General features: G+C 34.6%; 1 protein-coding gene across 13 annotated transcripts in view; it reads left to right on the top strand.

Annotated features, from left to right (window-relative positions):
* limch1b (LIM and calponin homology domains 1b) overlaps nucleotides 1-15,622 on the top strand; it is a 235,788-nt gene that overhangs the window by 106,172 nt on the left and 113,994 nt on the right. For all 13 annotated transcript variants that reach the window (XR_006156392.1, XR_006156391.1, XM_042737758.1 and 10 more), the window contains 2 exons: nucleotides 3,700-3,810; nucleotides 12,419-12,617. Coding sequence is in view for 11 of the 13 variants with exons in the window: in XM_042737758.1 (XP_042593692.1) it covers nucleotides 3,700-3,810; nucleotides 12,419-12,617 (310 nt within the window). In the remaining 2 variants the exon portion in view is untranslated. The remainder of the gene's footprint in view (nucleotides 1-3,699; nucleotides 3,811-12,418; nucleotides 12,618-15,622) is intronic.

The following is a 15,622-nucleotide window of genomic DNA, read 5'->3' as shown; positions in this document are numbered from 1 at the left end:
AAAATGTTGAATTTTGTCCTTTGGTTAGCTATAATGGTGTCATTTATAAAAGAAGTGTGACCACATGTACTCAAAAGCCTATAAAACCTAAATGAAAACTCAAAACTTTAAGAAACTTAGTGTGAACATATGTCAGATGACTCTTAACTAGCATGCAAAGTTTCATGAGGATCGGACTATAGATGGCGCTATAACAGTTAAAAAGCCTCAAAAACACAATATTTCTGTTCTAAATGGCTTCAAACTTATATATTCACACATACATTAAATTTGCATTCATTCTAAACAAACATGCACATTTTTAGAAAGATTGGGCAAAAAATAACACTATAATAGTGATAAAGCTTAAAAACACAGTGTTGTATGAGAAATTGCATTCATAACCACTAGATGGCAGCGGAAGACCAGTAATGGGCTCATTAAATGAACAAAAACAGTACTTTCATTTGTTTGCTTGTACACATTTTAAAATCACTGCAATAACATTTAAAATGGCATTGAATCAAAGATTAGCATTTTGTTCAAATATTAGTTTTTACAATTATGCCAGATTATGATTACAATGAAACCTGCCAATGACATACAAACTTAAAAAGAGAAGACTGTCTCTGTATGTGTCTGTGTGCGTGTTGTGTGTGTGTGTGTGTGTGTGTAAGCAAGCTTAATGATTATTAATATAATAGTTTAACCATTTCATTTCTGTGTGTGTGTGTGTGTGTGTGTGTATGTGTGAGCCTATTCTCCATTTTAGATGTGTTCTACTGTCAGCCATACATCCAGGTTGGCCTAGACCTTAAAACCATAACACATTTTAAGCCCTGGTAAATGCTCGAACCCCGGTAATTGCTGCTTGCAGCTATATTTATTATTATTATTATTATTCCGCCCTAGAACTGAACGTGCAGCCCAAACCATAAGGCCTAGAGACTTGAAACTTGGCCAGATCGTAGAGCTCAATTTGGGCAGAACCTATCAAAGTCTCAGCCCAATCAGCCAAATGGGGGCGCTACAGTGCAAAAACTAAATTTTTAGACATTTTTGGCTGTAGCTCGTAAACGGTTGGTCGTAGACTCAAAAACATGGCATAGTTGCAATCCTTGGGTTAGCCCGAACATAAGTGTACACTATGTTGAATTTTTTCTCTTGGTTACCTTTAACGGGGCCATTTAGAAAAGCAGTGTGGTCAAATATACCCAAAAGCCTATAAAACCTAAAGGAAAACTTTATGAAACTTGGTGAAAGCAAGTGTCAGATAACTCTGAACAAGCATTCGAAGTTTCGTGGAGATCAGACCATAGGTGACGCTATAACAGTTGAAAAGGCCTCAAATATACAACATTTCTACATAAAATGACCACAAATTGTAGAACATGTACTTATATTCACAGAAACACAAGATCTTCATATCATATGATAGAGCTCCTCATTCTGAAAGACTTTGCCTCTTAATGCTGTCAGTCAAATTGTTCATTAAATATTCACAAATATGTTAAAAACCTACTTTTGCGAACTAGTCCTAGGTTTTTCATTGAATCTCAATCAAACCACTGCAGTGCAATTCCCTGGACTCTCTAGATAAATAATTATTAAAAAAAAAATGTTGAATTTTCTTTTTTGGTTAGCTATAACAGGCTCATTTAGAAAAGGGGCGTGGCCAGAATAGCCAAAAGCCTATAAAACCTAAACGAAAACTCAAAACTTTACGAAACTTGGTGAAAACATGTAGCAGATGACTCTTAACAAGCAAGTAAAAGTTCATGGAGATCGGACCATAGGTGGCGTTATAACAGTTAAAAGGGCATCAAAAAACAAGATTTCTATAGAAAATGACCTCAAATTGTAGAACATGTTCATATATTCACACAAACACTAGATCTTCATATCATAAAATAGATCTCCTCATTCTCAACAACTTTGCCTCTGGGCCTAATGCTGTCAATCAAATCATTCATTAAATATTCACAAATAAGTTAAAAACGTACTTTTGCGAACTAGTCCTAGGTTTTTCACTTAATCTCAATCAAACCACTACAGAACAATTCTCTGGACTCTCTAGATCAATAATTATCAATAAATGTTGAATTTTGTCCTTTGGTTAGCTATAAAAGGTTAATTTAGAAAAGGGGCATGACCAAATGACCCAAAAGCCTATAAAACCTAAACGAAACCTCAAAACTTTACCAGACTTGGTGAAAACGTGTCAGATTACTCTGAACAAGCATGCAAAGTTTCATGGAGATCGGACCATAGGTGGCGCTATAACAGTAGAAAAGGGCTCAAAAACGCAAGATTTATATGGTAAATAGCCTCGAATTGGTTGATAATGCTCATATATTCACACAAACACTAGATCTTCATATCATATGATAGATCTCCTCATTCTGAACAACTTTGCCTCTGGGACCAATGTTGTCAATAAAACTGTTAATTAAGTTCAGTTAGTTCAAGGGTTTAAGCTGAATATCAATAAAATCAGTTCAGTACTATTCTGTAGTCTCTCTAGGTCAATAATTATCAAAAAATGTTGAACATTTGCATTTGGACAACTATAAACCGGTCATTTTATAATATGTTCTTTACGTAGTGTACCCAAAGGCCTATTAATACAAACAGAAAGCCCACAAATTCTCAAGACTGTGTAAAATAATGCAGAATTTCATTCTCAACAAGCATGCAAAATTTAAGAGAGATTGGGCAAAAAATAACACTCTAATAGTTAAAAAGGTTAAAAACACAGTGTAGTATGGGAAATTGCAATTTATAACCACTAGATGGCAGCGGAAGACCACTAATGGGCTCATTCAGCTAACTTAAACAGTACTGTTCAAAGGTTTAATGGATTAATGCGTAAACATTGTAAAACCACTGTTACAACATTTTAAATTTCAAAGTTATCCATTTTGTTCATACAGACATATCAGTTTTTACAATTCTGAAAATGACATCTAAACTCTTAAAAATATAAGACTTGCAATAAGTTTTGTCACCTAGCACTTATTTCAAATATCTATATCTGCATCAAAATGTGTGTACATGTATATCTGGGTGTGTGAGTGTTTTTTTGGTGTGTGTCTGTGAATATGTTTATTGTGTTTGTTTATTCTTTTTTTTTCATTTTATTTGTGTTTTTTTTTTTTGTGTTTATTTTACATTTTGGATGTGTTTAACTGTCAGCCATACATCCAGGTTGGCCAAGACCACCTCAAAGGCCTTAAAGTGCTTGAACCCCGGTAATCGCTGCTTGCAGCTGTATTTTATTCTTGTGATTTGTAAAGCTGAATTTTCAGCAGCCATTACTCTTTTCATTACACTTCAGTGTCATTTTATATTATAATCTTAATCTTTTAACTGGAGGCTGCTGAAAATTCATCAGAGAGAGAGAGAGAGAAAAAAAAACATTTTAAAATATAAAATAAAACAGTTTTTTTATTTTTATTTTTTTATTTTTTATTGTGATAATATTTCATATTTCATAATATAGCTGCTCTTCCAATTCAGTGTAGTTTTTGGTTGAACATAATTTCATTAGAAGTTGTCGTAACTCAAAAATACTGATGCAAGCTGTTGTGCTCATTGTTTTTTTTTTTTTTTTAGTTTCTGTGTGGCTTTTCTGTTCTGCAGGCACTTTGTTAATGAAAGAATGAGTGCATAGATAATAAGATACACTGACCGAGGAATATTTTGACTGTGTTCCTTTAGGTTTTGATCAACATCTACTGGCTGGGCCGAGCAGCCAATAGCAGCACCACATACAACGGGCCCACCCTGGACCTGCACAAGTTTGAGGGATTGCTGTCACAGATGAGAAAAGTAAAAACAAATCAAAACCACTTGCATTTCGATCTGTCATTAACCCTTGAAATGTGTTTTTATATAATTGGTGGCATGTATAGAACAGAACATCAGTCTGATAAATGTCAGCATATTTATTAGTTTGTCATGAATCCTCAAACCAGAGACCAGAATATCATAAAGTTTGAGAGTAGACTCTTGACTTGGACTTAGTACCACCAGGATTTTGACTTTTTCAGATTTTTATGGCAAAAAAAAAAAAAAAAAAAAAAAAAAAATTCTGGTGGATTTTCTAAAATATTGTGTTGACGTTTGCAGCATAGCATTTTTGTGTTCTTTTGCAGTGGGAACCCATCAATAATTATTAATAATCATTTTTTTTTTTTGTAATTAGTATTAGTAACACAAAATATGCAATTACTTGTAAATATTTTTGTGCATAATTATTGAAAACAGTTGTGATGCAGAACTGTGTTAGACACAGATACGTGCACACTTTGGACATTTTATTATGTTATTCACTATTGTTCTTACAGTTTTCACAGCTTAAATATAGTAAAGGTCTTCCGATAGTGGATTTTACCAACACCGATAGCTAGGTTGGACCACACTGGCCGATACTGATTAAGCAATAGTTTTTAAAATGGATGCTGAATGAAAATTAAAATAGTGCTTTACTATTAAAAAAATTAAAATAAAAATACTGAACCATAATTTGTAAATTAATAAAAATATCAATATTAATTATTATATTAATCATTAAAGTTAGTTAGTAGTTTATTAACTAATGTTAACAGAATAAATTTAAAAAATGAAAAATGTATTAGTAATGGTAAATGATGAAATGATCACTCTCTAACAAGGAACAATTCTTATACAGATTTTATTAATCCTATTGTGACAAATGAACTTTTATTGTAAAGTGTTTCCATTTCATTTCAACAGTTATGCTTAAAGATGGTCATCTTTAAATATCTTCGCAAAGGCCATAGCATTGAAATTACATATACAGTGCCACTTGAAAGTTTGTGAACACCTTGCAGAATCTATGAAAATGTGAGTAATTTTAACAAAATAAGAGAGATCATACAAAATGCATGTTATTTTTTTATTTAGTACTGTCCTAAATAAGATATTTTACATAAAGTTTACATTTAGTCCACAAAATATGAAAATAAAATTATAAAAAAAAAAAAAAATTAAATAACCCTGTTCAAAAGTTTGTGAACCCTTGGTTGTTAATACTGTGTGTGGTTACCTGGATGATCCAGGGTTTTTTTTTGTTTATTTTTTTGTGATGGTTGTTCATGAGTCCCTTGTTTATTTTGAACAGGTAAACTGAGCACTGTTCTTCTGAAAAATCCTCCTGCAGAATCTTCAGTTTTTCGGCATCTTTTTCATAGTTTAACCCTTTCCAGCAGTGACTGTATGATTTTGAGATCCATCTTTTCACACTGAGGACAATTGAGAGACTAAAACACAACTATTAAAAAAGGTTCAAACATTCACTGATGCTCCAGAAGGAAAATTAAGAACCAACGTTGTGAGAACTTTTGGGTGGGATGTTTTTGTCAGGATTTTTATTTTTTTGTTTTTATTTTTTTGTTTTTTTATATATTAGTACTGCCCTTCAGAAGCAACAGAAGATACTTGCATGTTTCCCGGAAAACAAATTAAACTGAACAAAATTATAAACGCAACACTTTTGTTTTTGCCCCCATTTTTCATGAGCTGATCTCAAAGATCTAAGACTTTTTCTATGAACACAAAAGGCCTATTTGTGCAAATAAATATAGTATAAATAAATAAAATGTTAATTTTTAATATTTTGTTGAGAATCCTTTGCAGGCAATGACAGCCTTAAGTCTGGGACTCATTGACATCACCAGAAACTGGGTTTGCTCCTTTGTGATGCTTTGCCAGGCCTTTACTGTAGCTGACCTCAGTTGTTTGTTTGTGGGTCTTTCTGCCTTTAGTTTTGTCTTCAGCAAGCGATGCATGCAATGACTTGGCCATTGCAGAATAATTCACTTTTTTACCTTCAAAAACTCATGGGTTGCTTTTGCTGTATGTTTTGTGTCATTGACCATTTGTATGAAGTGCTGTCCAGTCAATTTTGCTGCATTTGGCTGAACCTGGGCAGACAGTATATCCTTGTACTCTTCAGAATTCATCCAGCTGCTTCTGTCTTCTGTCACATCATCAATAAACATCAGTAACCCAGTGCTACTGGAAGCCATGAATGCTCATGCCATCACACTACTCCACCATGTTTCAGTGATGATGTTGTATGGTTTTAATCATGAGCTGTTCCAAGCCTTCTCCATACTTTTTTCTTCCTGTCATTCTAGTACAGACAGATCTTAATTTCAGCCATCCAAAGAATGCTATTCCAGAAGTGGTCTGGCTTTTTAAAGATGTTTTTTGGCAAAGTCTAATCATGCCTTGTTTGCATCTTGTGGTGAACCCTCTGTATTTGCTTTCTATAGTCTTCTCTTGATTGTAGACATTGATAGTGACACTCCATGCCTTTTTATGTTGCTGAGCTCACCAGTGCATTATTTTTTTCTCAGAATGTACCAAACTGTTCATTTGGCCACTCCTAATGTTCCTGCTATCTCTCTGATGGATTTGTTTTGATTTTGAAGCCTAACAATTGTCTCTTTCACTTGCATGGAGGGCTCCTTTGACTGCATGATGTGGGTTCACAGCAACAGCTTCTAAATGCAAATGGCACACTTAGAATCAACTCCAGCCATCTTACCTGCATAACTGATGTAGAAATAACGAAGGAATAGCCCACATATATCCATGAAATGCCTTTTGAGTCAACTTTCCAATTACTTATGGTCCACTGTAAAAGGGGGAAGTACATATTAAAGAGCTGTGATTTCTTAACCTTTCCTCCAGTTCCTCCATAAATTAAAGCTCAGTGTGCACTATAAGCCCGTATTCATTATATAGCTGTAACTAGAATATATTTTGGTCAGCAGCTAAAATAATACAAATTGTGACTGTGTCCAAATATATATGGACCTAAACGTATATATTGAAAAATGTAGGAGCTCATTAAACTAGTGGCACAAAGAGAATGTATAATACAGTATAATGTGTTATGTGTGTGTGTATATATATATATAGTTCATTTGCAAAAACCAATAAATGGCATGTTAAAAAAAAAAGAACCGACTGCCTGCGTTATTCTCCACATATAGAACATTCTGAATTCTGAACCCTAAACATGTTTTGACACAAAAGCCGGTATTGTCCACTATCAAGGCATACATTGTGAGTTCATGCTTTACAGCAAAAACCAACAAGCAGCATTGTTGTTTGTGAACACAATCCATTTTAGCAAATCAGTGCACAGTGTTCAGGTCAGGTGACAAGGCTGCTAGTCACTTTGAAAAGACGCACTAGCTGAGAGAAGTTTCGTAGACTGCATTTACACTACATGGTTCAAGTGACCCAATTTCGATTTTTTTTCCTCCCATGTTGCACAGACAGCATGTAACCCACAAACGTGTAATCAGGAAAAAAAAACAAAACAAAAAAAACACATGGATTCTGATATTCTCAGATTGGTTTCAGGCCTCATTCAAATGTGGAAAATAATCTGTGCATTTGCACCTGCTGTGTAAGCGGACAGAGCAGATATTCCCATAAGAATAAATTAATGATCAGTGGTTGCTCTTCCTAAGCTCAGGAGACTTGAGATTCTCATACTGTATATCTCTCATTTTAGTATCAACAGCATTTCAGATGTTTCTCCTAAAATTCCTTAGCAGAAATAGAAGTAGAAATACATGAGACATGAGAAATATTTGAGAAAAAAAAGAGTCAAATCTGAGAATGCAGTGGAAGAAACTATAAAGAGAATATCTCGTTATTGTCTTGCAATCTCTATCAAGGCTCCAGTTTTGAAATATTTTATTGCTTTGTGGTTGCTCTTTCAAAGCTCATGAGACTTAGTTGTGATTCTTATATATGTCTCATTTTTAGAATCAATAGTGTTTCAGATGTTTCACCTAAAATTCCTTAAAGTATTAAAGTAGACACAAATAACAAATTAAAGTAGAAATTAAAGTAGATACAAATAAGACATGAGAAGGTTCTGAAAGAAAGGAATCTAAAATGACAATGGGAGAGAAACGTGTGATCTATTTATTTATTTATTTTCAACTTTAATGGTCAGGACAGTAGGAGTAGAGGCAGGAAACAATTGGACAGATGAGAAGGGAACAGGAACAGGAAAGTACCTTTAGCTGGGATTCAGTCCCATGAGGTGCAGTTGTGCCTTCATGTCAGTGCTGTCCACAAGGCTAAAACTCTAACAGAGGATACTCTACGCTCAGGATCCTAAGAGGGTGATTCTCTCATATATGTCTCATTGAGATATTAGCTTTGTCTTAAGATGTCTTCAGTTTTATTTTAGATGAAAAATTAAAGTTTTACTAATAATGTAAATACTAAAACTATCATTTAAACAGCATTGGACTTTTCAGAATATCAAGGGTTACTAATTTAAATGTATATACACCACATTTTCCAAACACACTTGAAATGACTTACACGTGCAAGATGTTTAGTATAAGAGCAATAATTTTATTATTATTATTATTTTTTAAATGTAACACTAGTGTACAAGGGTTTTTTTTTTTTTTTACTTTTGCTTTTGCTTTGTTTGTCATTCATTTTTGGGTAACGCTTTATAATTACTTTTATTAATAAATCATTAACAAACATTATGTAATGCTTAACAGATCGTTACTTAGTATGTTAATATGTCACATATCTAGAAACGTGAAATAATGTGCTTGTTTATGTTTACTAAGAAGTGTATTAAAATATTATATAATAATGAACATTTCATGTAAAAAAAAATGCTTACAAATGTCATTAAACTTCTAATTCATATTATCATGCACATCTTTTAAATCTACAAATAATTTTAACAGATATTATACAATGATTAAAAGCCTTTGTTAATGCTCAACACTTTTGCTGCTGTTGAAGTGTGATGCAGGTGAGGTTAGTGACAGGTTTGATGTATGGGTTGGTTTAAGGGCTGGGTAAGGGGTCAGTTTTTTTCTTGAAAATTTGTTGTTTTTCCCCCTCCTGTTGATGTATGATTCAAGGCATATTCTATTTTATGATTCACAGTAGCATACTAATATAAGTGTTGGGGCAATAAAAACATGTTTTGCACCCAAATAACAATGTGTGTAATGTCTTTAACAAACTTAACTAAGCACCCTTTACACAAACTTTGTTACAGTATCTAAAAGTCCAGTCCCAATAAAGATACAAAAAAATTAGTATTTTTTTATAAGATTTAGTAAATGGTGAATAATGTTATATTTTTTTTTTTGTATTTTTATAAACATGAACAAATGATAAATAAATGATTTGTAAAAATGTGAAAGTAGGGTAAATTCCGGTCATTTTGGACACTTTTTTGCCATCAAAATGACTGCTCATGAAGGTACTAATGATTAGTAAATGTTTATAAACCTTTGTAATTGATGGATAGTTTCCACTTTAGATTGAACATTGCAAAAACAGTAACAAATAATTAATAAATGATTTAAGAGGTGCAAATAGTAGAAGTCTACACAACAAACAAAGATCAAATATATGACCTTTACAGACTGTGATTATGAGTTAATGAATATATTAGAGGGGTCATATGATGCTGCTAAAAAGAACATTATTTTGTATTTTTGGTGTAATGCAATGTGTTTATGCGGTTTAAGGTAAAAAAAACACATTATTGTCCATATAATTTACATTATTGTGTTTTTCCTCTATGCCCCGCCTTTCTGAAATTCGTCAAGTTTTACAAAGCTCATCGTTCTGAAAAAGCGAGGTGTGCTCTGAGGTGTATGCCCCTTAACATACTACGCCGTCTCCCAGGCCAGCAGCACGAAACTCAGTCCAGCTGCTCTGCTCGTGCATATCCCATCATCGGTTCTCTTTTAGCAGTTCAGTCAATGTACTGTTAGGAGTAACTGAATAACTTGGGATATTGGTTTATTTTGTGTCAGAGGGAGTGTAAGGCATGTTTATAAACCGAATAACTTAAGTAATTTGTGGATTAGTGCGTACTGGAGACTTGAACCATTTCAAACGATTCAGTTCTATTTGGTGAACTGGTTTGACCGGTTCACTAAGAAGATCCGGTTAAATAGAAAGATTTGATCATGATCCAGACATCACTAGACGAGACAAAACCAATAAAACCCATTACAAACGAGGCATTTGTTGCATCCAGTGAGGACATAATTACTGATTATAATCACTTGAACTGTCTTTTTACACGTTGCGTTGCACATCGCGCTGCGTAAACATAAAACCATGTTTGCATTTGTGATCTGAGAAAGAACAAACAACAAGCCTACTCTACTGCTCAAAACTCGCGTTTGAATCATCATTGGCAATTTATTTAAATATAAAAAAACGTACTTACAGGCTGTGAGTCAGAAGCGCCAGACTATCCTTGCAAAGTTTTAACTGCCCAACTTTATAGAAACAACCATTGCGCCACAGATGCATTGCAGGCTACTGGTTCAGGAAACAGTCCTCATCCTCCATAAAATGCGCAGCACACATCTGAATATTTGGGTTGGACTGTTCTGGAACAGTGTTGAAATACAACTTAACCACTGATTTCTAGTCGTGTCCTCTTTTGGAAGGTCAAACAAAGTAGTTTCACTTTCACAACGAAACACACATCGACTCCACAACATGGCAGCGGCGGCCACAGAGAGAATAAAAGTTACGCCTTCTTTCTTTGAATCAACATTTGGGTGGCGTTATGCAAACTTCCCACATAGTGACATGTGGGGGCGTGTTAGAACGAGTCGTTTTAGAGGGTTGTGGTTGACTCTTAACTTTTATAAAGAATATCTCTTTGGATTTGAGACTTTAGTCTTTGCAACTTTACAGATCTTCTTTATGCACCAAGAGCTTGTAACACTCCAAAGAGAAAGGAAAAATTGAAATTGCATCATATGACCCCTTTAACATGAATTGTTTGTGAAGTGCTTAAAATGAATAATTAAGCTATATTTTCACAACATTTCGAAATGTTAAAATGAGCTTTCGCTAACATGTAAACTGAAGTTGTAAGCATTCAACAGTACATTAAAAGATAAACTTGTAATCTGTGTAATTGCTGTTTAAATCATTTGTAGTGTCAGACTGTTCCTGTCTTGTGTTATGTTTTCCTCCCCTTACGTGCTCCATGACCCAGTTTTCCCTCATGTTAAATTATTATCATTTGTTCCATGTTTGTCTAGTTAATTATCCTTGTTTCCCTGTGTACTTAAGTTCTAGTCGGTTCAGTCTGTCTCTGTCGGGTCTTAAACGGGTCACATGATGCTGCTAAAAAGAACATTATTTTGTGTATTTGGTGTAATGCAATGTGTTTATGCAGTTTAAGGTTCAAAAAACACATTATTTTCCACATACTGTACATTATTGTTTCTCCTCTATGCCCCGCCTTCTGAAACGTGTCGATTTTTACAAGGCTCATCGGTCTGAAAAGCGAGGTGTGCTCTGATTGGCCAGCTATCCAGAGCATTGTGATTGGCTGAATACCTCAAGCGTTTGACGGAAATGTTACGCCCCTTAATATATTGTGATGCCCTGTCCAGCCGGAGCGATGAGACATAAACATAAAACCCATTATAAACGTGATATAAACATGATTTCTAGTCATGTCTTCTTTTGGAAGGCCAAACAAAGTAGTTTCGCTTTCTCAATGAAACAGCGTTACACACCACGGCCTTGAGTGAGCAGAGGCCGGAGGCCTAGAGTTATGGCGTTATTTTACTGACAAATGTCGAGAGCTATTATAGCATTATTACACAGTGGTAAACATGGCCTTGTCCCAACTTTTTTGAGATGTGTTGATGCCATGAAATTTAAAATCAACTTATTTTTCCCTTAAAATTATACATTTTCTCAGTTTAAACATTTGATATGTCATCTATTTTGTATTCTGAATAAAATACTAATAAAATACCACAAATGAAAAAGCAGATCTGTTAATGTATTATTTTTTTATCCATTTTGTCAGTTGTTGAAACTAAAAGCCAAAAGTTTAAATCTAAAAGCCAAAAGCAGTCACAAGAGAGAGATTTCTGTGAAAGTCATTGGGCCTCATTTCATGAAACTTATACGTAAACATATGAGTAAATTCTGAGTAATTTGTGCATAAAACAGACCTTCCTGAAAACTCTCCTCCGGATTCACAAACTCTTCATAAATGTCAGATTTGATAGTTAAACGTGTATGTTAATGAATTCCAATCATTCGTAAATAGCTCGTGCACACTCATTTACAATTCGCATAATCCCCACCTATGAATTACAGCTACACAAATTGCGTGTCCCGATGCTCCCAAATTTTCATGAATTTGAAAGTTTACATCAGAACAGCTTTACGAACGACTTACACAAAAATTTGTTCTGCTCGTGTTTCATGAATAAAGACCCATTGTGTGAAAAGTAATGATAATGAATCATTCACTTTTTTTTATGCTATTCAATACTGAAACACCACTTGGAGGAATCTTAAGCTGCAAACTTGTTATGTTTTTATGTGTTTGTGTATTTTTCAGGAAGCAGAGGAGTGTGACAGCCCAAAGCGAAGCATCAGGGACAGTGGTTACATAGACCGCTGGGAGTCCGAGCGCAGTGACTCTCTTTCCTCGCCGAGGCACGCGCGAGACGACTCATTCGACAGCCTGGATTCCATCGGCTCGCGTTCCCATCAAATTGCCTCGCCTGATGGCCTGCTTGCCCACTGCTATAGCGATGGTAAGTCTAATGCACACATTAAAACACAAAAAATTATTTTAAAAGGTTAAAATTTGACAACCAGTAAACATTTTGAAGTAATGCTGGTTTGCGAAACAATAAACACATTTGTCCTACAAATCCCCACGGAAGAGAAAATGTGAAAGCTGTCATCCATGCTTTGAAACTGACCCAATGCTAAGCCCTGTTCCCTGTATTGACTGCTGCTAATGCTGACTTATCTTAATAATGCTTGTTCAGCAATAAAAGGTATGTGGAGAAACTGAGCAGTTTGCTTCAGAATTAAAGCCAAACAAAACAAGTTCAATTAACAGACATTTTACAGTTTAAACAACATTTTTTTCTTATTATTGTTGTTTCTTTTTATTTATTTATTTCTTTAATTGGCAAAAAAAAATATTTTATAAAAATCGTTTTTTTTTTTTTTTTTTTGCTACATTCGTTTAATGCATTATAACATTACTAATAAAAAAGAATGGTCAGATAAGGTGTGATATGATTTGATATATGCTTTGTGATATATTTTGGATAAAGGACCTTTAGTTTTTTTTTTTTTTTTTTTTTAACTATTCTAAAAATTGTAAGAAAGACTATTCTATTGGGACATACATTTTGCACATCACTCATAATCTCATCCTTTTTGCACATATTAAAGAGGCTCATGATCAAAGTGTCCAGTTTGTTTAATGTGTTCAAGTTAATAATAAATATAATAATAAGTTAATGTAGTAAATTAGCTCGAAAAGGGAATATTTATGATTAATTATAACTGGTTATAATTAATTATGAATATTTAGATCTGGTCTTAGAATTAACTGTAGCAGAATCAATATTACAATTATTTAATCTGTTCATCCACCGACAGTATAATCATTTATCAATTCTAGGAAAGATTAATTTCCTGGCCAAGAAAGAATAACTTTCCTACTTCATACAGTACTAGCGGTAGATAATGGAGGTTCTTGATGAGTTCTTATTAGAAGTAAGCTGGAGATTTTCCTCTGGTTCTTCTGAGGATAGGAAAGTCCACAGAGGTTCGACAAAGTTATTTTGAATATAAAAACTGCCGGAAAGTCAAACTCAAGAGAAGAGTTTTGAGGAGTCTTGGATAGTGTTCGTCTCAAAAAGCAAGGGTTTCTGAGCACAGATTATCCAAAGAAAATGACTTTTAACAGTTCCTATTCACACCCACATTTTGGGTGGAATGCCCAATCAGAGGCATGAATTTTGAGCGGGAGAAACTTTCTGTCTCCGTTTTATGGCCCATTTGCATGTTTATTGCTGGTCTGAAGGATTGGTGCAGTTTTACCCAAACTATGGTGCATTTGACGATCTAATATTGTACATAATTGTTTGAGGAATAAAAAGCAGATCATTTTGATACCAAGAACGAAACATCTAGAAGATCTTAAAGGAGAGATACACTCATATACCTGAATATAAGCATTGAGAGTCTAACTAATACAAATAAAGAATTGTAACTAGGCTACTATAATAGGGAAACACACAAACAACACATGCATATACCAGATACATTTGTAACTGATTAATTATAGTCTAAATAAAGAAAAAAGTTTTTATGTGTGTGTAATGTATTGTGAGAATGTGAGTTTGCTGGTCAGCCAGGCCATTTGGTTATCTTGGAATGTGTTTGAAGTCGGATGGGGAGACCAGAGAGTTGATCTGTTCAGCATCTTCCGGATAATGGGGGTAAACATTGGCCATTTAGCACCCATATAACTGTAGACTATGGGGAGGGGCATGAAGTGCTTTGAAAATGATGAGGAAAATGATTAAAAAAACGCGTTTTGTGGCATCTTCTCCTGATAACACCAAAAATAACTTAAATTACACTTTCAGTTTTGATCGTACAGGTAAGAGCAATACATCAATCGAATCTGTAAAGGGTCTACTTTTATTTGTAATAACACATAATAACAACAAAACTTTGTTCATTTATAAAATAAAGAAAACAAACAGGGTGCGCTGTCTGCTGCCTTGGTCTACAGTGATCCTCATTTAGAAACACGGCATTAAAATGAACTGTAACTCAGCAAATACTCAACACAGAGACATGAGATATATAGGTGCATCTCAATAAATTAGAATGTTGTGGAAAAGTTCATTTATTTCAGTAATTCAACTCAAACTGTGAAACTCATGTATTAAATAAATTCAGTGCACACAGACTGAAGTAGTTTAAGTCTTTGGTTCTTTTAATTGTGATGATTTTGGCTCACATTTAACAAAAATCCACCAATTCACTATCTCAACAAATTACAATATGGTGACATGCCAGTCAGCTAATCAACTCAAAACACCTGCAAAGGTTTCCTGAGCCTTCAAAATGGTCTCTCAGTTAGGTTCACTAGGCTACACAATCATGGGGAAGACTGCTTATCTGACAGTTGTCCAGAAGACAATCATTGACACCCTTCACAAGGAGGGTAAGCCACAAACATTCATTGCCAAAGAAGCTGGCTGTTCACAGAGTGCTGTATCCAAGCATGTTGACAGAAAGTTGAGTGGAAGGAAAAAGTGTGGAAGAAAAAGATGCACAACTAACCGAGAGAACCGCAGCCTTATGAGGATTGTCAAGCAAATTTGATTCAAGAATTTGAGTGAACTTCACAAGGAATGGACTGAGGCTGGGGTCAAGGCATCAAGAGCCACCAGACACAGACGTGTCAAGGAATTTGGCTACAGTTGTCGTTTTCCTCTTGTTAAGCCACTCCTGATGCATCTTACCTGGGCTAAGGAGAAGAAGAATTGGACTGTTGCCCAGTGGTCCAAAGTCCTCTTTTCAGATGAGAGCAAGTTTTGTATTTCATTTGGAAACCAAGGTACTAGAGTCTGGAGGAAGGGTGGAGAAGCTCATAGCCCAAGTTGCTTGAAGTCCATTGTTAAGTTTCCACAGTCTGAGATGATTTGGTGTGCAATGTCATCTGCTGGTGTTGGTCCATTGTGTTTTTTGAAAACCAAAGTCACTGCACCCGTTTACCAAG

Source organism: Cyprinus carpio, chromosome B14, assembly GCF_018340385.1.
Source record: "Cyprinus carpio isolate SPL01 chromosome B14, ASM1834038v1, whole genome shotgun sequence".
Lineage (NCBI taxonomy): Eukaryota > Metazoa > Chordata > Actinopteri > Cypriniformes > Cyprinidae > Cyprinus > Cyprinus carpio.
Note: the sequence above shows the minus strand (reverse complement) of the source record. Positions and strands in the feature narration are given on the sequence as shown.